The sequence below is a fragment of the Salmo salar genome, chromosome ssa06 (genome assembly GCF_905237065.1).
Source record: "Salmo salar chromosome ssa06, Ssal_v3.1, whole genome shotgun sequence".
NCBI classification, from domain to species: Eukaryota; Metazoa; Chordata; class Actinopteri; order Salmoniformes; family Salmonidae; genus Salmo; species Salmo salar.
In genome coordinates, this window is record NC_059447.1 from 46,022,559 (window position 1) to 46,047,259 (window position 24,701).

Sequence of the window (24,701 nt, forward strand, 5' to 3'; positions counted from 1 at the left end):
CTGCCAACGTGCGGAAATCCACTGCGTAGTCTGCCACACTACGTGAGTCTTGACGTAGCTGGAGCAGCTTGCCAGCAGCCTCTCTCCCAGACAACGGAGAATCAAACACCTTCCAAACCTCTTCCACGAACTTCAGACTGAGGCAGACGGCGGATTGTTGCTCCCACACCACCGTGGCCCAGGCGAGTGCCCTCCCGGACATCAGCGTTATGATGTACACTATCCTCGAGTGGTCCAAGGGGAACGAAGAAGGCTGCAGCTCGAAAATGAGGGAGCACTGGGAGAGAAAAGCCTGACAGGTTCCGGAATCTCCAGTGTAGTGCTCTGGAGGAGGTAAGCGGGGTTCTCGGGACACTGGGGTAGGCTGGGAGATCACGGGCATGACCCAGTGGGGAATCCGCAGTATTGCTCCAGCAAGGTATCGAACGCCTGGTCATAACGTTCTGTCAGGGGATGGAGTCCCTCCATAAGACCTTGAAGTAACTCCTTGTGTCTTCTAATGGTGGCTCCTTGCAGGGAGACAGCATTGTGGAGCTGGTCTACTGGGTCAGTCTTGGCCAGTTCGTACTATCAGGATTCAGGTATGACCCAGATGCAGACAGTGTCGAAAAAACTCAAGTTTATTTCTAGAACATGGGCAAGCAAATGACAAGTCAAAGGCAGGCAGAGGTCAGTAATCCAGAGAGGGTGCAAAAGGTCCAGAACGGCAGGCAGTCTCAGGGTCAGGGCAGACAGGGGTCAATAATCCAGTGAGGTGGGGCAAGGTATAGAACAGCAGGCAGGCTCAGGGTCAGGGCAGGCAGAACGGTCAAAACCGGGAAGGACAAGAACAGACAGGAGCAGAGGAACAAATACTGGCACGTGTCACGAAACAAAATGAACTGGCAACAGACAAACAGAGAGCACAGGTATAAATACACAGGGGATAATGGGGAAGATGGGCGACACCTGGAGGGGGGGGAGGGGTGGAGACAAGCACAAAGACAGATGAAACAGATCAACTTATCCTCTGCAGCAGAGGTAACTCTGGGTCTTCCTTTCCTGTGGCGGTCCTCATGAAAGCCAGTTTCATCATGGCGTTTGATTGTTTTTGCCACTGCACTTGAAGAACTTTCAAAGTTCTTGAAATTTTACGCATTGACAGACCTTCATGTCTTAAAGTAATGATGGACTGTCATTTCTCTTTGCTTATTTGAGCTGTTCTTGCCATAATATGGACTTGGTCTTTTACCAAATAGGGCTATCTTCTGTGTACTATCCCTACCCTGTCACAACACAACTGATTGGCTCAACCGCATTAAGAAGGAAAGAAATTCCGCTAATTAACTTTTAACTAGGCATACCTGTCAATTGAAATGCATTCCAGGTGACCACCTCATGAAGCTGGTTGAGAGAATGGTAAGAGTGTGCAAAGCTGTCATCAAGGTGGTGGTTACTTTGAAGAATCTGAAATATTAAATATATGGCCTTGTATATGGCCATGTAGTACCCAAAACACTTTTTTGGTTACTACATGATTCCATATGTGTAATTTCATAGTTTTGATGTCTTCACTGTTATTCTACTATGTAGAAAATAGTGAAAATAAAGAAAAACCCAGGAGTGAGTAGGTGTTTCCAATCTTTTGACTGGTACTGTATGTCAAAATGTAAAAGCAACATGTGATAACATAAAACTACACATTTGAGCATATATGAAAACCTGATCTCATGTTAAATAAATGTGACAACATGGGGATGCAAAATTTCAACAAGTGATACCATGAAACTACACTTGACAACATTTGAATGTTTTTTACATGTAAAACTGCAAATTAGATTTTCACATATGATAGTGGAAATTAGTTTTTCACATGTGAAAATGCAATTCCATATGTGAGAGTTAGTTTTCAGAAGTCCCCTAGAGATTCATGACCTATAATACAGCTCTGCACTTAGCAAAATAGTTCCATCTGCATTGCTATTTTAGTTATCAGTTAATCTGACTATTGTCTCAATGATTTAATTGACTTATTTAAGCAATTTTAGGGTTTTCTGTATAGTTGTCTAATGTTGGTGGGGCATATGACAAATATAATAGTTTTTCTTGATTTGTATTTTTAACAAACCTGATATTTACTTTGAAGTCCAAAGTGTAGGAATACAGGTGAAATCAGTCATTGACACAGACATGGTGGTGTAGCAAGGATATCGGAATGCCATGAACCAAGAGGTTGTCATGTATGTCAAATAAGGACTTGTTTTTGTTTGCAGGGCATCACAAATTGTTATCCCCACGTGAAAGATTATGATCATGTGGAAATCCATATTTGAAACGTCATGAAATGTCACCTGAAGTGATCCAAAAACACGTTTTCACCTGAAAAATGTCACATGTGAAGTATTCCAAAACCACATAATTTCACATGTGGAAATCCACATCACATGCGAAGTGTTCCAAAAACACATGTTTTTCTCTTAAGGGACACACCCGTCTACACATGCATGTACGTACATTCAAGTCTGACAGAACAACATTGCCACAGACAAAGGAGCCAAGTCCATTAAGTTTGACTTGGAAATCATCTTGGTGAGGTTGAAGATAACAACTTTCAGGGGTACACACTCTTAGTGTAATCTATTTTCCCTGTTTACATGTCGGCTTTCAGTTAATAATGCTCTGTGTTATTGAACCCAGACCTCTGCCAAGAAGCTGTAATGTGTTCAGAGAAAGACATATTTCGCTCTATAGAATCACAGTGACGCAAGGGAGAGATCTCAATGGAAGCAGAGTACATAACTAAGCCCTCAGCCCTCATCTGGGCTGAATAGTTTGTAATAAGAAGCACAATGAGGATAAAATCTCTTAAGAAAACTTCTAAGTAACTATGAGTAACTATGAAGTGTTATTTCGAACAAAAACACACCCACACAACTTTAATAACTTGTAAGCTCTCACTTGTCGTTGGCTTGACGCGTGACTCTCTCAACTGGGCTGCTGTGAGATAGGTGTGTTTACTCAGTTTCTACTCTTCTCCTTAGCCAGAGATTCTCTCATCCACATTAAGCCCTCTGGATTTTGCTGGCGGGGGTCTGTGTAAAGCATTTGAATCGCAATCATGTAGAGGGATCACAAGCTAAAGCTAAAGGGCTTTCAAAACCAAAGTATTGTATCTTTGTAAAGGTGCATGTATGGGTTGCTCCGGCTTGGACAAGGCTTAATTACTTTACTTACTTAAAGCTAGAATCTGCAGTTGAAACAATAACAAAAGGGATACCGTGCCTCTGTTTTGGTAAAATGCTGAGGGATGGGCCTGGAGAAATGTAACCACTCTAAAATTCATAGACAGAGCTATGGAAGCAACTGACTATCTACAATACCAAAATTATAGTTTTAACTATGTTTTGAGGCTATACAGTGTTTGTTTTTATTTAAGTTGTTTACAAACATTGGAGTAAGCTTACATTTTGGGTTCTGATGGAGTACGACAGTTGAATTGAGCTCATGAGGCATTTATACGTTATATTCTTCAAGAATCAAATGGTATATCATTAATTTATAAGTACAAAAATGGATGTAGCAACTACAGATTCTAGCTTTAAATGTGCATGAATGGGTTTGTCATATCAATAGATATGTTTTGCTTGTTATGTGGAAGGGATCAAAGTTAGTCTGTAAGAATCTCTGATCTTCTTCTTAGTCAGACATTGATGATAACAATGAATGTACTGTACATACAGTACAGATAAAGTGACATGTATCCACCAGTTATCGTGGCAGCACTAACAAACAAAAGGCTTAATGCCACATAGAATTATCTCTTGACAGTATTTATACAGTATATATCTACCATCAAGAAATCAGGTTTTCTTCAAATAGATTGAATGAGGACAAGTATATTAAAGAAGTCAATTGAAGTAGTTGCGTTTATATTTTTGTTCAGTAAACACATAGAGCATGTATTCTAGCCAGGGCCGTGTGTTTTGCGCAATCACTTGGTATAGTAAGATTTTATACTGTAATTTGAGCCTCGTCCAGTAATGAGAATTGCACCAAAAATGAAAGCTTTTGTCTGAGGATGGTGTTTGACCATCTGACAAAAAATAAAATAGACGACAGTTTGATGGCAAAGATTTACAGTTTTTCTCAATTGCGTGCAACAATTTCTTTGGAACAATGTTGTCGATTTTCAAAAGAGTCCACAAAACAAAACTCTTTGGCATTTTGCAAGTACGGGTGCTGAGGGTGCTGCAGTACCCCCTGAAAAAATGTAATAATAATAATACAAATATATATTTCTTTATATATATATATATACTTTTTTTTTTTTTTTTTTCTGACAAAATTAGTGGGCCTTTAATTGTCCTGTATTAGCGGACCGATATACGTAAGTGTATGCAAAGAGGGCAAAAAGTCTCTCAATTGAGTAAAACTAAATAAAAGGTTCGTATCCAGGAATTCACATGATTGCACAAAACACAGGGCCCTAATTATAGGATCTTTATGATACATCGCCTTCAGAAAGTATTTGTAACAGCCTGAATTTAAAATGTATTAGAATTTGTGTCACTGGCTTACACATAATACCCCATAATGTTCAGTGGAATTATGTTTTTACACATTTTTACAAATTAATAAAAAATTAAAAGCTGAAATGTCCAGGGTCAAAATAAGCCTAAATAAGTTAATGAGCAAATATTTTTGTAACAAGTCACATAATAAGATGCATGGACTCACTATGTGTACAATAACAACGTTTAACATGACTTTTGAATGACTACCTCATCTCGGTACCCCACACATGTATGTAGTTCTGTCCTTGAGCTGTTCTTGTCTAATGATGTTCTGTATTATGTCATTCTGTATTATGTTTCATGTTTTGTGTGGACCCCAGGAAGAGTAGCTGCTGCTTTTTCAACAGCTAATGGGGATCCTAAAAAAATACCAAATGCAATTATCTGTAAGGTCCCTCAGTCGAGAAGTGAATTTCAAACCCAGATTCAACCACAAAGACCAGGGAGGTTTTCCAATGTCTTGCAAAGGAGGGCACCTATTGGTAGATGGGTAAACATTAAAAAAGCAGACATTGAGCATGGTGAAGTTATTAATTACACTTTAGATGGTGTATCAAAACACCCAGTCACTACAAAGATACAGATGTCTTTCCTAACTCAAGCACGGTGGTGGCTGCATCATGTTATGTGTATGCTTGTAATCAGCAAGGACTAGGGAGTTGTTTTTAGGATCAAAATAAACAGAATAGAGCTACTGTACAAAGTCCTAGAGGAAAACCTTTTTCAGTCTGCTTTCCAACAGAAAAATGCACCTTTCAGCAGGACAATAACCTAAAACACAAGGCCAAATATACACTGGAGTTGCTTACCCAGACAACAATAAATATTCCTGAGTGGCCTAGTTACAGTTTTGACTTAAATCGGCATGAAAAACTATGGCAATTCTTAAATGGCTGTCTAGCAATAATCAACAACCAACTTGAAGAATGTTTTATAATAATGTGTACATATTGTACAATCCAGGTGTGCAAATCTCTTAGACTTACCCAGAAAGACTCACATCTGTAATTGCTGTCAAAGGTGATTCTAACATGTATTGCCACAGGGAGTTGAATACTTATGTAATCAAGATATATTAGTTTTTTTCTTCATATTTTTATTTTTTACAAATGTTAGAATTTGTCTTCCACTTTGAAATTACAGAGTATTCTGCGTAGATTGATGACAAAAAAATACATTTTAATCTCACCTTGTAACACAACAAAAGGTGGAAAAAGTAAAGGGGTGTGAATACTTTCTGAAGGCACTGTAAGCCACTACAAGCATCTGTGAAACGTCTCTCCCGTGTCAATTATATTGTATTGAATGACATTACACTGTATGGTATCACTCATTCATTGTCACTCAGAATAACCTGCTGCATCTTTTCTGAAGTCGAAAATGTAATATTATGTAAAATGTTATTGCACAACGATTTCAGTGAGAAGTTATGTTATATGGAAGAGAGGAATGGACATATTTTTGGGGTTTGTTAAAAAAAAAATACATTTTAATGCACAATTTATGTAGTAGCACTGTTCCATATACCTTGAACTCTCTCCACATTTTTCTTATTAGATTGCTATATATATATTTTTTTTACAAACTGTACAATTCCTCAACGTTTTCCAACATTGAACAAGTAGATTCATAAACATAATAAATATAATTTTTCCTTCTTGGACATTGAAAGAGGAAAGAATATTGAATTGCAACATTATCAAACATAACAACAAAAGTGAAAAAATGACATCAACCTACGTATCGCACCTTTCATCATTGCAAAATCTTTAGTAGACACATTGTGGACATAATTATATGTATTTATCAATCTACATTATAGGTAATGTTGGCCTGTGTCTTTCAACAAAAGCTGTACCCTTTAAATAATGTGATAAATATACAATTCTGTGTGCCTTAGACATTTAAATAAATACAAATGTTTTCGCTTCTTAGACCTTCACAAAAGACAAACACAACGTAGATACCCGAGAAAGAACACTTACTTACATCGTTGTTATAGTAACTATAACTGCATCGAGAGCAATCTGACAAGACCCCTCTGCACAATTAAGGAAACAAATCAAACAATCAAAAAAGAGAAAGGGCAGCAGCATTTCTTATTGAAATGAAGAAATAGGGCAAGAAATAAGAACAGCCTATTGACTAGATAGCTGCGCTTGTGTCTTTGGAGGATGTTTGTGACCACAAACTATTTTGGGAATGGCAAAGAAAAACAAGAGAACATTTGATCACACTGATGTTGCTGACAGTCAGTGGTATGACAGCTGACTACACTAATAGCATTTGTGCAAATAACTGGAATTCATTATGAAGCTGTCTGTGTACTGTATACAGGATAATGAGAGCCATTTTCAATGTAATTACTATATTAGAGAAGTATGCTGACTACGACACACTTTGAGAGACATATACTGCATATAGAATGATAATAATAATGAAAATATTCTTTTTTCCTGGGAAAGGAAGGAAAATTGCCAAAAAGTCAATTTGCTACAAAATACTGAAATACTGCATTTGATTGAAAAGGTTTTCAATAGCGTCTGGTTATGATAACTGGAATATGTGTTCAGAATAGAATTACATTGTGTTTGGAATACAAGTCCCGAAAATCTGGTAACAGTGATGTAGAACAGGGTCCTTGTAACATTATAACCGAGAACCAACTGGCTTTGGAATTCCAGGGTAAATAATTTTGGTATGAGGTAACATATTTTCATGACAGAGGCAGATACCTGGAATTGGAAGGCATAGCACTATCATACATTGGCAATTCCATTCCAGACTAACCTCCAATCTAATGAATGTAATAACTTTATGTATCCTGGCTGTTTAGGAATACATGGTGTGTTAGAGGGCTGTAGCATCCCTGACTGTGTAACAAAGCAGAGCCCACAGGTGACAGGCAGACATAGATGAAGTCGCATCTGTGATTCTTGTGATAATGTGTTTCAGCGATTAGGATACATCTGTCTGACAATACGTTTTGTAACTATGACTGAAAGCGATCTGTAAACATTGCCATCGAAATCACATATTTTATTCTGACTGCTTTATGCCAATGATCAAAAGGGTCCGGGAGGAAATAAAGGATTCAGATCAACCAATTTTTGTTGTCTATAGACATATCTGGCAATGGAGGGTTGGCTTTGTTTATGACTTTGCAAAATAATCACAGCATCTTGTGACGGCGCGTCATTTTGCATTTCGATGAGTTGTCAGCATGATGTTTGTCAAATAGTTTGTTTCTTTAGGTGTTTTTAATATCAGTTAGCACTTCAGGATGCATTTCAACTGAATACCCACTGTATTGACGTCAGTTCAATATCTAGTTTTCATTTTAACTTTGTTGAGTTGTCAACTAACGTGAATTCAACGTGAAATCAACCAAAAATGTCACCCTATCATTGGATTTAGGTTAAAAGTTGGGTGAAAAAAATACATAAATCCCTTTTTGCAAATCCAATCAGTTTTCCATGTTGAATAAACATCACATAGAATTTTGGGGTTGACATGACATTGAAAATACTGTATATAGTTGTGTTCCAAATAAGCACAAATGTCTGTATGAACAAATACATGAAAAACAGCACTATGCCTTTCAAACCCTAAAGAAAAACATAAAAGCAACGAACACAACCAACAAGACCGACAATCTGCGAATTAACAATCACCTTTTCTGTCCCTGTTTGTGCACTATGGCCTGGGGGCATGGCCGCAGGAAGATGTTTTGGGGTGGGGGTGCTTTCACTGTTCTTGTTATATTTTAAAAAAATGTAGATATATTGGGGGTGCTGCAGCACACCTACATCCCGCGGCTATGCCGGGGGAACATTTTAAGTCAAATTATGTCCTTGCCTCTCATATAGATAGATAGATAGATAGATAGATAGATAGATAGATAGATAGATAGATAGATAGATAGATAGATAGATAGATAGATAGATAGATAGAGAGAGAGAGAGAGATCTCTCTCTATATATATATATATATATATATATATATATGAGAGGCAAGGACATAATTTGATCGATCGATCTCACAACACCCAGTAACACTTTGGTCTTAATTGGTTTCATCCTGTTTTGTGTGTGGAAGCCAACTGGTTTTCTGAGATTGAAGCTTCAAGCTTTTTGGGAGGGCTCCCACAATATTTTTCAGAGAGAGAGATGTGAATCCTATTGCAATACATTTGAGACTGCTCCTGTCTAGACAATGTCTATCTGAATATGCATCACTCTATTCCCCTTTGTCAGAACAAACCACAAGAAGTCAGCATTCACTCAATCATCTTCCAGACCTTGTGTTCATCTTTTCCTAGTTACTTTGACTTATTAATGTGTAATTCAAAAATAAAGTTGTGCATGACAATATCTGATAAATGGTTTTATGTTCTGGAATGAGTTGGAATGAGGATCAGATTTTTATGGTCCTTCATAATGGGTGGCTCAAGATAAAAGGATTTGCAGAATTTCAGCAAAGTATTATCAGTACCCACTGGATTTGGTATAGATAAGTTACGCAAGTTGCAGAGATGAATCAACCAAAACATCCATGTTCCTCTCAGACCTTAACATAGCTAGCCCAATTTTTTAAATAATAATTGGCATTTCTCCCAATCTGGCTTTTAACAATGCTATGCTAAAGTGGATGTTGTCTTATTACGGTTCTGGTAATTTTGGAATTTGGAATAAATAAAAGTGCTTATTCAGTTGAAAATTAACACCTTTTACAACCTCACTCAACAGAAAATTATTTTGACAGCGCGTACCAAATTTCACAGTTCATTCACATTAGTAACAGTGTTGGATAATGTCACATCACTTTTTCCGCTTGCACAATGCCTTGGTTGTTGTTGATAATGGGAAAGGTATCCGTCTTCAATAGAGGTCACAGATTTCACATCGGAACATGGTCTCTATGAAGATAATAATCCATCAGAAAACCAGAAGGAAGGAAAGGGAAAATGTTTACTAGAGACAGTAGTCTGGACAGACCTGAAATGAATAGTCCATGGAGGTCATTCACTTTGCGATGCAGCGCCAGCAAGCATAGCCAACTCAAAGATCAACAATGTTTCCATAGAAAATAAAAACATGCACAGGAACAAGAATAAAATGGTTTTGTCTATGATCTTGAACAGGTCAGTCCAACAGGGATCATATATTTGACACTGATACAAGCACATGCCCCAGTACCATTTTCTTCCCACTCTCAAAGTATTTTTATGGACTCCAACTCCATCCATATGGACTCCAACTTCTGGATTTTGCAGAATAAAAACAGTAAGAGAACACTGAATTTACTGACGAACAGGTGAAAAACACTGATCTGACATCAAACGTCACCTCTCAACTGAATCTGCCAACGCCACAGGGATTGTTCCAATTCCCTGTGCTGCCTTTGGCAAAGAGTCAGCTCCTGACATGACTTTGTTTGGCCATTGTCAGCCTCTGTAGCTTTCAGAGAGAACGCACTGAGCGAACGTACCTCAATATATCAGCAGGCGAGAGACTACAGAGGTCACCATTCCCTGGGAGGGGGTCTGTGAGGTTTGTGTTTACAGACCAAGTGTACCCTGTGTGAACCATCACGGTAGCTGTTTCCCTCGGTTGGTTTGGAGAGAAGAGGGGAAAGAAGTGCTCTGTGGTGGACATGTTGGAGGGGTGGTTGGCGGTGAGAGATTAGACGGGGGCTTTCAGCCAAAGCAGAGTTTTGTTGGTCCTCAAACAGCCGATGACTGCTTGATGCTGTGGAAGCTGACCCTCGTGGGCGACGTGGGTATGGACATGGCGCGCGCCACTCGAGCCCTGATTGAATGCTTGTCCTGCCAGCGGTGCCATCTCTTCCTAACCGCAGAACGCACCTGAGAGGATAGCATAGAGGGCAAGAGAGAGGAGAAAAAGAGAGAAAATAAAAATAGATTTTGGTTGGTCTGACGGTGTAATTGTTGACTAAAGTAACATTTCAGCGCAGAAACTACATAATCAGCAATGTCAGTTTGATTGAATACCACTTATAGTTAACTGGCAGGTTAAGTAAGTTTCCATTTAATTGTTTTCACCTAATTAAAATATTATCCCATTCATGCAATTTCCAAATTGTGGTAACCAAGGAGAAGAGGAGGACAGTGTTGGGACAATGCCATGGGGTTAAAAATAAGAGGGAGGTAGAAGCTTTTAAGGCACTGAACTTGTGCTACACCATAAAGACCAGCCTGTATTCTCTAATAACAAGTCAGTGACATGATGAGAACTACTTTCCTTATTTGCTTTTGGATCTTATTAACCTCATTAGAAGCCCAAACTTTGACTGGATGTAACAAAGAATAAGTGTACAGACCCCTTTCTCACTAATAATTTAGTTTACAAATGAGAAGCAGCACTATGTTCTTTGGCTCCCTGGTTTAAGTATGCTGAAAAGATCAATCTAAGTTCGGGTTGTTCCCCTTCTAAACTTATATTCATGACACTGTGTGATCCATAGAGCTTCTACATCTTGAATAACATTCTCTTTCTTCAGCAGGAAAGTGTTTATGTATTTGACAATTAACGCTCATAGGCATAATATTTGTATCCATGATTCTACTAAAACACAGGCATTACGTAAGACGCCTATCACATTCTCACAGGCTGGGAAGCTGTCCGCCTGTAGATGACAGTATATTTAATCCAAGCCAACGTGATTGTTTTTTCATCCGCTTCTAAAGAACTAGAATAACAAGCAGCTCTATCTTTTCACTTTGTCTTATCATGTGATACCCTGCAGGGTCCTTTGGAACACTTCACACAGTTGGCTATGGAATTGAAGGAAATATGTCACAGAGGATGAGGACTCTGTACAGTAGGGGTGTGAACACAGTAAAGACATTTGTTTATGTCTGCGAATAGAGCCTTGGGTGTTTATTAGGGAGTACAGAATAATAATAACTGGATATTAATGATTGTAGATAGAATAGCTGCCTTACAGTTTGAGTACAGTGTGGGAGTGCTGGAGTGATTTCATGGATAAATGGAAAAAGGAATCACTTTCCCGCTCTTTTCTCAGAGACTGGAAGCCTTTCACACAAAAGAGGCGGTAATCAGGTTTCCATCTAACCTTTTTATTTGAGTAAATAAATACGTATTTCCCTCATTAAAATGCAAATCAATTTATAACATTTTTGACATGCGTTTTTCTGGATTTTTGTTGTTGTTATTCTGTCTCTCACTGTTCAAATAAACCTACCATTAAAATTATAGACTGATAATTTCTTTGTCAGTGGGCAAACGTACAAAATCAGCAGGGGATCAAATACTTTTTTCCCTCACTGTATATACTGCTCTACCTTTGTTCAGGGCACCATGCAGCCTCTGAGATATGAGTTGGGCCAGGGTGAAGCTCATTGTGATCCTATTGATGCTGATGTCCAGTGGAGGCAATCTGTATGTCCAAGGTAAGCCTGCTGCTTGGCTTGCATTTTAGATGACACAATACATTTTTAGGGCATTTATAGCTCTGCATGAAATGGTGCCAAGTGGACATGTTTCCAATAGTCCTGGGAGGAAAGAAAGGAGGGATGGAGGTAGGGATAAGGGGAGGAAGGGATTGGAAAGAAAAAAGCATTACGGGTACAGTGTGAGCGGTGGGGGATCATGGGACAAAAAAGAATCTGCTTACCTCGCTGTTCAGGAAGCAGTAAAACACTGACACGAAAAAGCCCTGGAGGACAGAGACCGAGGGAAAGATGGCGAGAGGGGGGAAGACAGAGATAAAGAGATGGTGAGGGGGAGGAGAGAGAGAGTGTTGAACATTGAAGTTAAGATGAGCAGCACTACATTGTACTGTAGCCTACATATATTTTTTTTACACCTTCACACACATTTTCTTTTTATATCGTTATACGCTTCAGATGTTCAATGTTAACAGCATAAAACAAGTTCCCAAACCCTTTAACACTTTTCGTTGGGCCTGGGCATACCTGAAAAGACTCCAGAATGGAGTTGAAGTAGATGAAGACTATTTGGGCGACCTCATCCTCCCCTCCTGGGTTGACAAAAAATAGCATGTAGGTGATGCCCAGGAGAGGCAACAGCACCAGAGTGGCCTTCACCGCTTTCCTGATGGACACACAGTAACACAAGAGTCATATTATTAAATAAAGACTTGGCCGCCAACTAGAGCGTAAATAAGACACAGAGTCGTACTAGCAACACAAATAGATGGCTAAAATAGACCTGCCAGACAACTAGTGAGTCAATACTGATTTGCTAATGGCAGCCAAGTTTTTTTTCTCCTGTTCTGTGATTTTATGGTTCATGAGAGCACTCACAATACTGGCGTGTGTAGTTTGGATTTATGGTGTCAACATACCTAGGGTAGTGATAATGTTTGTCAAGTTCCTTCAATACTTTGATTCCACACTGGGTGTGGGATTACATATTCAAACCATGGCAGCAGTTTCCAGTTCACATGCATATTGCAATACCTCATAGTCCGCTATAACAGGCAGATGATTAACTCCCAATTTAATTGATTTGTTAACATATTTATGTTCTTAAACTTGCTATGATGAGACATAGATGTGCTGTGTGTTTGTTTTGTGCTTTTGTGTGTGTGTGTATGCCATGTGTATGCCGTGTGAATGCCTGTGTGCGTGTGTGTCATCCTCTGCCGCCCCACGGCGCTCTCGCACCTGTGAAAGAGTGTGTGGCAGCTGTGCCCATCACCTGCATGCAGAGAGACCCCGATGTCAGCTGCAGAAAATGTTACCCAGCGCTGTCAGAGCTAGCATGTCGCCGTATTGCCATCTCATCTATACTGACGCATGGCCTAAAGTAATGTGACACTGACAAATTCTTTCAATTCATCCAACTCCCAGTTGAATAACAGTGGAAGTGCATTGCTGTGGTGCATACCAGCTATACGGCACACCTAGGGGTTAATGTATGAGGACAAGGTTATGTTCTAGGTCATACTGGCTTCTCATCCATCGGCATATTATTAATCACAAGTGAAGTGCTGACCAGCAGAGTTCAATAGAGGAGCACTAGCTGAGGCTCAATGGCACGAGAGACACAAAATGGCACCCTATTCCCTACATAGTGCACTACTTTTGACCATGGCCGGCCCTGGTTAAAAGTACTGCACTATATAGATAATAAGGCAGGCTGAAAGCTGGCTGAAGGGTAACGAACGTAGCCTTTAAAATCACATTAGTGAGAACAAATTGAATTTGCTCAATAAGAAGTGTGATTGACAAATGACTCCATAAAATTACAATAATGAGCGAGGATATTTGCTTGGCTATTTTCCAGTCAGATGACCCCATGCAGCATCTGTGACTGGTTTCATTATCCAAGGAGTCAGTCAAACTGTGATCTTACTGTACCAATAAAAAAGGTGTGAAAATTATTGCTTGTGAATAGTCAGCATGGTGTGTTGTGTTCGCCGGTTGTGGAAATCTAAGGAGCTGGTGTACAGTAGCTGTGAAGGGTATGATGGTTTCTGATGATGCAGCCACACACACACACGTGCTCGTGCACATGCACACACGCTCCCACTCCCACCCCACCTGCCTCAACACAACAATCAATTACTGCAACTCAACCAGACAGGTTGCTGCCCCAGCTGACCCTGGATATACTTCCCAATCCCTACTGCCTATAGAAAGTCTACACCCCCTTCAATTGTTTTCACATTTTATTGCTTTACAAAGTGGGATTGAAACCGATGTAATTGTATTTTTATCATTAATAAGAAAATTCGACATGTTTACAAGTTAATAAAAATGTAATAATTAAAATATAGTCATTGCATAAATATTCACCCCCTTTGTTTAGGCAAGCCTAAATAAGTTCAGAAGTAAAATTTGGCTTAACAAATAATATAATAAGTTATATGGACTAATAGGGATTGACATTTTTTTATGACTACCCCTTCCTCTGTCCCCCATACATACAGCATCTGTAATGTCTCTCAGTCAAGTATTACATTTCAAGCACATATTCAACTACAAAGACCGGGGAGCTTTTCAAAAGCCTCATAAAGAAGGGCAGATGGTAGATGGGTAACACTAACAAATCAGACATTGAATATATCTTTAAGCATGGTCAGGTTAATAACTATGCTGTGGATGATGTATTAAACTTCCCAGTCCTGTAGATAGTCTAGATAGTTGACAAAAAAATAACAATGAAATACATGTTAATCCCACTTTGTAACACAATAAAATGTGAAGCACTACCTATGGGGTAAAAGTTCAAAAGTAATGCACTGTAAAGGGAATTTGGGGCCCTGGTCCTGGCTCACCTGTACTGTATTGTCTCTGAGGTGGTGGAGGCTCTCAGCTTGGTCATGAGGATTCTCACAATGTTGAAGAGGAATATAAAGTTGATCTGAAAACAGAGAGAAAATAAGAATTTAGAACTGGTCAGAATTTAAATTGGTCAGTTATGAGAGAGAAACACTTAATAAAACAATATTTGTCTGTGCTGGAAATAACTGTATTGGGCTTTAAGTGATGCTAGGAGACCGGTGCCAAATAAAGTCTATAAAAAAACTTTTTTGCAATCTCTGCATTTTTACTGAGTGGTATAGATTATAAATCTGTTAAATCTGCATGGGAAAGACAAACACTTGGGAAAAGCTGTCATCAAGGCAAAGGGTGGCTACTGTGAAGAATCTCAAATCTCAAATACATTTTATTTTGTTTAACACTTTTTTGGTTACTACATGATTCCGTATGTGTTAATTCATAGATTTGATGTCTTCACTCTTATTCTACAATGTAGAAAATAGTAAAAATAAAGAAAAACCCTGAAATGAGTAGGTGTGTCCAAACTTTTGACCGTGCTACTTTTATGTGCAATGAATGCTGCATCTCAAACAGAATTCTCCAACATAATTCTGAGCAAACTAATAAATATTAAATGAAAACCATCTGCCAAAACAACGAGTAAAGGTCTTAGGATGATTGACTGCGGTTTTAAGGGAACATCAATCAAATCAATTTTTTTCATTAAAATATAGCCTGCTAGTTGTATGATATTTTAAATCGTGTTCCAACTCTGTGTGTCACGACTCCCGCCGAAGTCGACCCCTCTCCTGGTTCGGGCGGCGTTCGGCGTCACCGGCTTACTAGTTGCCACTGATCGATGTTTCACTGTTTGTTTGGTTTTGTCTTTATTGTGTACACCTGTTTTGATTTTCCCTAATTATGTTCATTATTTAAACCTCTGCATTTCCTGTTTGTCTTGTCGGTGATTGTCTGTCTGTTTTGTGTAGTTGGAGGTGTTTCTCCAAACTATGTATTTTGATGAGAAGATTGATGGATAATTTTAGTAAACACGTTTTGTTTACCTTTATCCCTGTGTCCTGCGCCTGACTCCTCCACTTCTCTAAGAAAACCATTACAGAATCACCGACCAGCAATGCAGTCAGCAGGAGCAGCCAGTTCTCCTAGTCATATAGAGGAGCGCGTTCAGCAGCAGGCGAATATGATCCAGGATCTTATGACTGCCATGGATTGCGTGCTGCTGACCATGGAGAGGAAAGGATGTCCCGTCGACCCAGCCACACCACCGCCCGGCACACCTCTGGATCCTATCCAACCGCCGTCTGGATCCGGTGGGATTCGGCTCTCGCTCCCGGGAGCGTATGACGGAGCAGCTGCCGGGTGTCAGGGGTTCCTACTCCAGCTGGAGCTCTACCTGGCGGCTGTCCAGCCGCCGCCCTCAGGACGCGAGAGAGTGAACGCCCTCATCTCCTGTTTGACTAGTAAAGCCCTAGAGTGGGCAAACGCCATCTGGGAGGTGGAAGACCCGACTCGGGATAACTACGAGGACTTCTCCCGCCGCTTTCGGGCAGTATTTGATCATCCACCAGAAGGAAAAGCGGCGGGAGAGCGCTTGTTCCATTTAAAGCAGGAGATGAGGAGCGCTCGGGAGTTTGCACTGGATTTTAGAACTCTGGCGGCTGGTGCAGGATGGAATGAGCGGGCCCTGATCGATCACTACAGGTGTGGTTTGCGAGAGGACGTTCGTAGGGAGCTAGCCTGCAGGGACACCACCCTCCACCTGGACCAGCTGGTGGACTTATCTATCCAGCTGGATAACCTGCTGGCCTCCCGCGGACGTCCGGATCGGGGTCCGTTGGTTCCATCCTCCAGTCCCTTAGACCCAACACCGATGGAGTTGGGCGGGGCTGGTACTAGGGAGACCGGAGGGGAAACCGTTCCATGCACCAGAGGTGACCGCAGAGGACACACTGCTGGTCGGTGCTGGGGAGGTTTTCCAGGTAGTCGAGGTGGTAGGCGGAACACTGATGGTTCATCTCAGGTGAGTAGGCACACGACTCACCCAGACCCCCCTGTTGCTCACATGTGGTTATCTATACGCTTTCCGGGGTTTTCCCCGCATTCCCAGCATAAGGCGCTAGTAGATTCAGGCGCAGCTGGGAACTTTATAGATCGGTCTTTGGCCAATAGATTAGGGATTCCTATTGTTCCCGTTGATGTTCCCTTCCCTATACATGCCCTAGATAGTCGTCCTTTGGGGTCTGGGCTGATTAGGGAGGTCACAGTTCCCATTGCTATGGTGATGCAGGAGAGTCATGAAGAGAGTATTAGTCTCTTTCTGATTGACGCTCCTGCGTTTCCCGTTGTGTTGGGGCTTCCCTGGTTGGCTTCTCATGATCCTATTATTTCGTGGCAACAGAGGGTTCTCAAGGGATGGTCCTGTCAGTGTTCAGGGAGGTGTTTAGGTGTTTCCTTAGGTGCCACTACGGTGGAAAGTCCAAACCAGGTTTCCACCATGCACATTCCTCCCGAATATGCCGATTTGGCAATCGCCTTCTGTAAGGTGACTCAATTACCACCCCATCGACCGGGGGATTGTGCGATAAATCTCCTGGAGGGTGCTGCACTTCCCAGGAGTCACGTGTATCCTCTGTCACAGGAGGAGATGGCGGCTATGGAAACATATGTCGCTGAATCTCTGGGACAGGGATACATTCGGCCCTCCATTTCACCTGTCTCCTCAAGCTTCTTTTTTGTGAAGAAGAAGGATGGAGGTTTACGCCCGTGCATTGACTATCGAGGTTTGAACCAGATTACTGTGAAATACAGTTACCCGCTACCTCTGATCGCCAGTATGACAGAGTCATTGCTCGGGGCGTGCTTCTTCACAAAATTGGACCTCAGGAGCGCGTACAACCTGGTGCGTATCAGGGGAGGGGATGAGTGGAAGACGGCATTTAGCACTACATCTGGGCACTATGAGTACCTCGTCATGCTGTATGGGTTAATGAATGCTCCATCCGTCTTCCAATCATTTGTGGATGAGATCTTCAGGGACCTGCACGGGCGGGGTGTAGTGGTGTATATAGATGATATTCTCATATACTCCACCACCCGCGCTGAGCATGTGTCCCTTGTGCGTACAGTGCTTGGTCAACTGTTGGAGCATGACCTTTACGTCAAGGCGGAGAAATGTCTGTTCTTTCAACAGTCCGTCTCCTTCCTTGGGTACCGTTTGTCCGCGTCAGGGGTGGAGATGGAGACTGACCGCATTTCAGCCGTGCGTAATTGGCCGACTCCAACCACGGTAAAGGAGGTGCAGCGGTTTTTAGGGTTTGCCAACTACTACCGGAGGTTTATCCGGGGCTTTGGCCAGGTGGCGGCTCCCATTACCTCCTTACTGAAGGGAGGACAGGTGCGGTTGCGGTGGTCGGCTGAGGCGGACAGAGCTTTTGGTAACCTGAAGGTTCTGTTTACCACGGCTCCAGTGCTGGCGCATCCTGATCCCTCCTTAGCATTCATAGTTGAGGTGGATGCATCCGAGGCTGGAATAGGGGCTGTGCTATCTCAGCGCTCGGGTAACCCACCAAAACTCCGCCCCTGTGCTTTCTTTTCGAAGAAGCTCAGCCCGGCGGAGCGAAACTATGACGTGGGGGATAGGGAGTTGTTAGCTGTTGTCGGGGCTCTGAAAGCGTGGAGACATTGGCTTGAGGGGGCTAGACACCCTTTCCTCATTTGGACTGACCACCGAAATCTGGAGTATATTCGGGCAGCGAGGAGACTGAACCCTCGCCAGGCTAGGTGGGCTATGTTTTTCACACGCTTTGCTTTCACTCTTTCCTATAAACCAGGTTCCCAGAACGTGAAGGCAGACGCACTGTCCCGGTTGTATGATACAGAGGAGCGGTCCACAGAGCCCACTCCCATAATTCCAGCCTCATGCCTCGTGGCACCGGTGGTATGGGAGGTGGACGCGGACATCGAACGGGCGTCACGTGCAGAACCCACTCCCTCCCAGTGTCCCGTTGGGCGCGTGTACGTGCCGTTTGATGTTCGCGATCGTTTGATCTGTTGGGCCCACACATCACCCTCCTCTGGTCATCCTGGTATAGGTTGGACGGTGCGCTGCCTTACGGGGAAGTACTGGTGGCCCACGTTAGCTAAGGATGTGAGGGTTTATGTCTCCTCCTGTTCGGTATGCGCACAGTGCAAGGCACCTAGACATCTGCCCAGAGGGAAATTACAACCCCTTCCCGTTCCGCAACGACCGTGGTCACACCTATCGGTGGATTTCGTGACGGATCTTCCCCCGTCACGGGGTAACACCACGATCCTGGTCGTTGTGGATCGGTTTTCTAAGTCCTGCCGTCTCCTTCCTTTGCCCGGTCTCCCTACGGCCCTACGGACTGTGGAGGCCCTATTCACCCATGTATTCCGGCACTACGGGGTGCCTGAAGATATAGTCTCTGATCGGGGTCCCCAATTTACGTCTAGAGTCTGGAGGGCGTTTATGGAACGCCTGGGGGTCTCGGTCAGTCTTACCTCAGGGTTCCACCCCGAGAGTAACGGGCAGGTGGAAAGAGTCAACCAAGAGGTGGGTAGGTTTCTGCGGTCCTATCGCCAGGACCGGCCGGGAGAGTGGGCATCATTTATCCCTTGGTCGGAGATGGCCCAAAATTCCCTACGCCACTCTTCCACTAACCTTACCCCTTTTCAGTATGTGCTAGGGTATCAGCCGGTCCTGGCACCATGGCATCAGAGCCAGATCGAGGCTCCTGCGGTGGATGAATGGTTTCGGCACTCGGAGGAGACATGGAACGCTGCCCATGTACGTCTTCAACGAGCCATCAGGCGGCAAAAGGCGAGTGCCGACAGCCAGCGCAGTGAGGCCCCGGTTTATGCACCGGGGGATTGGGTCTGGCTCTCGACCCGAAACCTGCCCCTTCACCTGCCCTGCCGGAAGCTGGGTCCGCGGTTTGTGGGGCCATTTAAAGTCCTGAGGAGATTGAACGAGGTTTGTTATAGGTTACAACTTCCCCCTGATTATCATATTAACCCCTCGTTCCATGTGTCTCTCCTCAGGCCGGTGGTGACTGGTCCGCTCCAGCAGTCGGAGGTACGGGAGGTTCCTCCGCCCCCTCTGGACATCGAGGGGGCCCCGGCATATACCGTACGAGTACCCCGTGGAGTGGGAGGGGTATGGCCCGGAGGAGCGAAGCTGGGTACGGGCAGAAGACATCCTGGATCCGTCGTTAATCCAGGATTTTCACCGCTTCCGTCCGGATCGCCCTGCTCCCCGTCCTCCGGGTCGTCCCCGAGGCCGGTGTCGGCGCGCTGCTGGAGCCGCGCGTCGGGGGCGGCGTTCGGCGGTCGACGTCGCCGGCTTACTAGTTGCCACCGATCGACATTTCACTGTTCGTTTGGTTTTGTCTTTATTGTGTACACCTGTTTTGATTTTCCCTAATTATGTTCATTATTTAAACCTCTGCATTTCCTGTTTGTCTTGTCGGTGATTGTCTGTCTGTTTTGTGTAGTTGGAGGTGTTTCTCCAAACTATGTCTTTTGATGAGAAGATTGATGGATAATTTTAGTAAACACGTTTTGTTTACCTTTATCCCTGTGTCCTGCGCCTGACTCCTCCACTTCTCTAAGAAAACCATTACTGTGTGAGTATCTGATGAGTTATGTAGGGAGAAGGCATGCGAAAATAGCTCACATATTTAAACTTGCTTAAGGGGATATGTGTTAAGATAGTTATGCTGAGCTAAAACAGTTACATTTTAGCATGCTGCAAATCATATACTACTCATATATATTCCTCATACATCATATTCATTCCAAATGACCCAGTCAGTTCTGCGTATGTGTAGCAGGTGTCACGTCGTTCAAATAGCTTCACATGATGGTATTACAGCATGTGCGTGAGTGTGTACGTTGGAAGGCTGCGGTATAAAGTTCACACACCATCGAATGTTAATGACCTTTCTACTGTTTGTTTTGAAGCAATTACTTGACCTCGAAACACAATTTCTGCTTGAGTGAACAGTAATGTTATTTTGGCAGTTTTCCTACCTGCACGGTGCTGTAAATACAAACACAGTTAGAGGGAAAGTGTAAAGGGGAGGAGCCTGGTCATGGATGTAGAAAAACCTAACAAGCTCAAAGCTAGAACACTATGTCTATGAATGTCTATACAAGGAGGAGAAATATGGAGAAATGTGAAAAGGAGTGTGTAACACTGTCTTACCAGCAACACCAGGATCATTGGGCCCTGGTAGATGTAATCTGTGTACACTCCTGCCTTCTTCCCAAACCAGCACCTGCAATTTAGAACACAGAGAGTTGAGCCAATCATACTGGCCGATGTCAGAAGGTCAACCAATCACATTTATTCAATGACAAAGCAGACTGCGGGACCTTTGCCAACAATTTTTTTATTGTTGACAAAAACGAGCATGGGCCACGGCCAACCATTATTAATTGATATCAGAGGTGAGTGAGAGGGCATAGCCTATCAAAGCCAGTACTGGCAGAGAACAAGAGAGGCCTTGGTAAAGTACAGCACTCCTCTCTAGCAACAGAAAACACAAAACAAAGAATCTTGCTGTAAAAACAAAGGGAGGAAAAGTAGACTCTCCAAGGGGATGAGGTGCTCCAGATTCACTCATTCTACAGACTCAATTCAGTGGAGTGAATTATTAATTTGGTCGAGAGAGAGAGAGAGAGAGAGAGAGAGAGATGTGGCTGGATAGAAGTTTGTTTTCATCCCGCTGAGCATTATGAAAAAACAAGCTAACAGGTTTCGGAGAGTGGACAACCCTTGTGTAAGCGAGACACTCCGATGTGATCCTGTTGTAGCAATAATGAAATTCACCCCCGGACAGAACACTAGTCTGTCTCAGGGCCTTACCCATAGAAGCGGGAAGTAGGGTGGGGGTGCTGCGATTTCTTTCTTCGACGGGGGGGAGGGATACAGTCTTACCCACGCTGCAGACTGTTAGACTGGCTATATTGGTCCGCTAATACAAGACTATTAAAGGCCCAGTGCACTATTTTTCAAAATAAAAATCTTTTCCCTTTTTTTCAGATTTATCAGGGGGTGCTGCAGCACCACTACTTCCCACGGCTTTGGCCGCTAAATCTCCTTAATGCTGAGTTCAAAGCAGAGACGCATCAGGTCCCATCTTTAAAGTCTTTGGTATGATTCAGCTGATGATCAAACTCCCAACCTTGCAATCTAAGGGTGGACACTAACCACAAGGCCACTGAGTTATGATGAAGTGCCTTGCTATAAAAATAGCATTTAAATCCGAGTTACATCTTTGACAGCGGAGAGCTTTTGACTGCCCAGTGATAACTGATTGCAGGTACGTATCTTTTGAGCTCAACAAATGATTTATCTTATCTGATGTGTCACCATGTATCATCAATGGGATCTTCACACACCAATGCTCTAATGACAGTATTTCTCATCATAAAACACATCTATAGTACATTTCTAAGGCCTCATCAATGGATCATTACTACCCTAATGGTATATAACCGACACATTCATCTGTTATTTATTGGGCACACTAGGTCACTCTCAGATTAGTGTTCACATTGGTAATGGGTATGGATTCACATTGGTCAATGGATCCCATATTCTGTAGCAGGTTAGCGTTTTCCATCATGAATCTTGTTCTGGAGACAGCTCTGCAGAGTGGTCGCTAGCTGGCACAGCCACAAAGTCCCAAAATCGGATTTTAAACCTAACCCTATCCTTAATCCTAGCCCGAATGCCTAACCTTAAATTAAAACCAAAAAGGCAATTTTTGTTTTCATGAATTTTTACAATATAGACAATTTTGACTTTGCAGCTGGCCTATCTGAGGGGAAATCGCAATGTTCTGCCACCTAGACAAGACTCAATTATAGGTTATAGGTTCACCAAGACTACCTTAAAATGAGGATGAATCGATCGTTTAATGCAGAAAGTTAAGGAGATGATTGGGTGACATCCATCTCTCATCCACTACAATTATCACTCCGATGGGTCTGAGGGGAGCTAGACATGGACAAGATTGTTGCCTGATTCCAAAGACAAAATGGATTACACAGGGGCATAAATAGAGATAGAGAGAATGAGAAAGAATCAATTTTTTACTTACTTTTCGTTGTCGTAGTAAAGCTTGCCAATGGCCCATGCAATGATGATTGGAAGAGGGATACCTGTAAAACATCACACATGGTCTCTGTTACAGTTGACTTGCATTCTTTGTGATCAGTCAAATTAATAAATCAATGCACATCTGTCTTTCCTTTGATTCACTAAGTGTAGGCTACTCACACCACCCAATGCAGATGAACATCCACTTGCGTAGCTTGTCCGTGGAGTAAGTGAGCACGATGGCTGTATGCAGGTAGCAGCCCTCCCCAAACATCCAGAAGAAGTTTGTTACGTGGAAATAGTTATAGGCTGCCGTGACCAGCCGGCACCACAACTTTTATAGAGAGGAAGGAAAGAATAACAAAAAAGATTCAGGCTAGTAAAACTATAAAAGTGAGAGCAGTAAAGGCACCACTGGTTCCTCTCCTCACTCTTTAGGGGGTTATTGCCTATTGGAAAAATGATCTGGCCTGCGTCTGAAATGGTGACCTGTAGGTCCTTGTCAAAAGTAGTGCACTATATAGGGAATAGGGTTCCATTCCGGATGCAGCCCTGGTTCTTTATGGACATGTGATGAGATCGAGTAGGAGTAAGGCAGGGCTGCATCTTAAGCTTATTGGGGAGAGCAGGGAGGAAAGTAACACAGGGCAGAGGTAGATTTGTGTGCATTGTTGTATATTGTTAGATATTACTGCACTGTCGGAGCAAGAAACAGAAGCATTTCGCTACACCCGCAATAACGTCTGCTAAATATGTGTATGTGACCAATTAAATTTGATTTGATTTAAGCTTGAATAGTCTTTGAAAATTGTGAAAAACATCTCCTACTACATTCCCATTAAAGTGAGATAAGAAAATGATGGTTAATAAAGCTATTATGTGACCCATTTTAGTCTGATCAATATCGTAAGGCAAAATATTGTGGTTGTGCAACATTGCGATGTTGACCCATGGTTCATTTTCATAAAATATGAACCTACAGCATTAATTATTCAAATTGACACAAACAACAAAGGATGTCTGATAATACATTTGTTGAAAGTAATGAGCATTACAAACCAAAAACATGGAGATAAGACAGATATTGCGCACTTTTCGTCAGCTGTTACTTCCTTCCCAATGTTGCGTTACTCCCACCGGCAGGTAGAAAAAAAGTAACGTTGTGGTATTTCTATTCTTGGTCTATTTAATTTCAACTAATTTACTACAGAAATTAAATTACAGTCGTTAACGGTAGAGGACCTGTATACGTTGTTTGTCATAAAATATGGTATCTCTAGCTCTATCAACCTCTGAAAAATGAAAAGTGTTAGTTTTGTCCCTGTTCTTCCCTATATATAGACGTCAATTCAACGTCTATATTTCACGTCGGTTCAATGTAATTTAATTTGAGATGACGTGGAAACAACATTTCAACCAGTGTGTCACGGTTCCTTATGGCAGGAGGAAAGGGCAGAGTCAAACGCAGGAGACGTAGTCCAGTAGTGTCGTAGAATGATATATTTATTGTACCGAAAAAAAAACTTGGCGTAACAAAAGGGCATAGGGTGCGCCCAGAGACCACACGGGAACACAGTAAACCCCGAGAAAACAAAAATACGCACGGGGCGCAGCCCGGCAAATGCAATATTCATCCAGCGAGAATCCGCTGGGGAAAAATGTGCAAAAGCACAGAACGTACACAGACCTGCCCGCTGACAAACAAACAATCCCGCACAAAGAC

At 42.4% G+C, this 24,701-nt stretch overlaps 1 protein-coding gene across 1 annotated transcript in view; it reads right to left on the minus strand.

Moving 5' to 3' along the window:
• Window positions 1-5,644: 5,644 nt before the first annotated feature.
• LOC106607456 (corticotropin-releasing factor receptor 1) overlaps window positions 5,645-24,701 on the minus strand; it is a 181,032-nt gene continuing 161,975 nt past the window's right edge. The window contains exons 8-14 of the mRNA XM_014204418.2: window positions 23,159-23,312; window positions 22,980-23,040; window positions 21,077-21,149; window positions 14,844-14,929; window positions 12,514-12,652; window positions 12,213-12,254; window positions 5,645-10,419 (exon numbers count right to left, since the gene is read on the minus strand). Coding sequence (XP_014059893.1) covers window positions 10,279-10,419; window positions 12,213-12,254; window positions 12,514-12,652; window positions 14,844-14,929; window positions 21,077-21,149; window positions 22,980-23,040; window positions 23,159-23,312 — 696 coding nt within the window. The 3' untranslated portion in view covers window positions 5,645-10,278. The remainder of the gene's footprint in view (window positions 10,420-12,212; window positions 12,255-12,513; window positions 12,653-14,843; window positions 14,930-21,076; window positions 21,150-22,979; window positions 23,041-23,158; window positions 23,313-24,701) is intronic.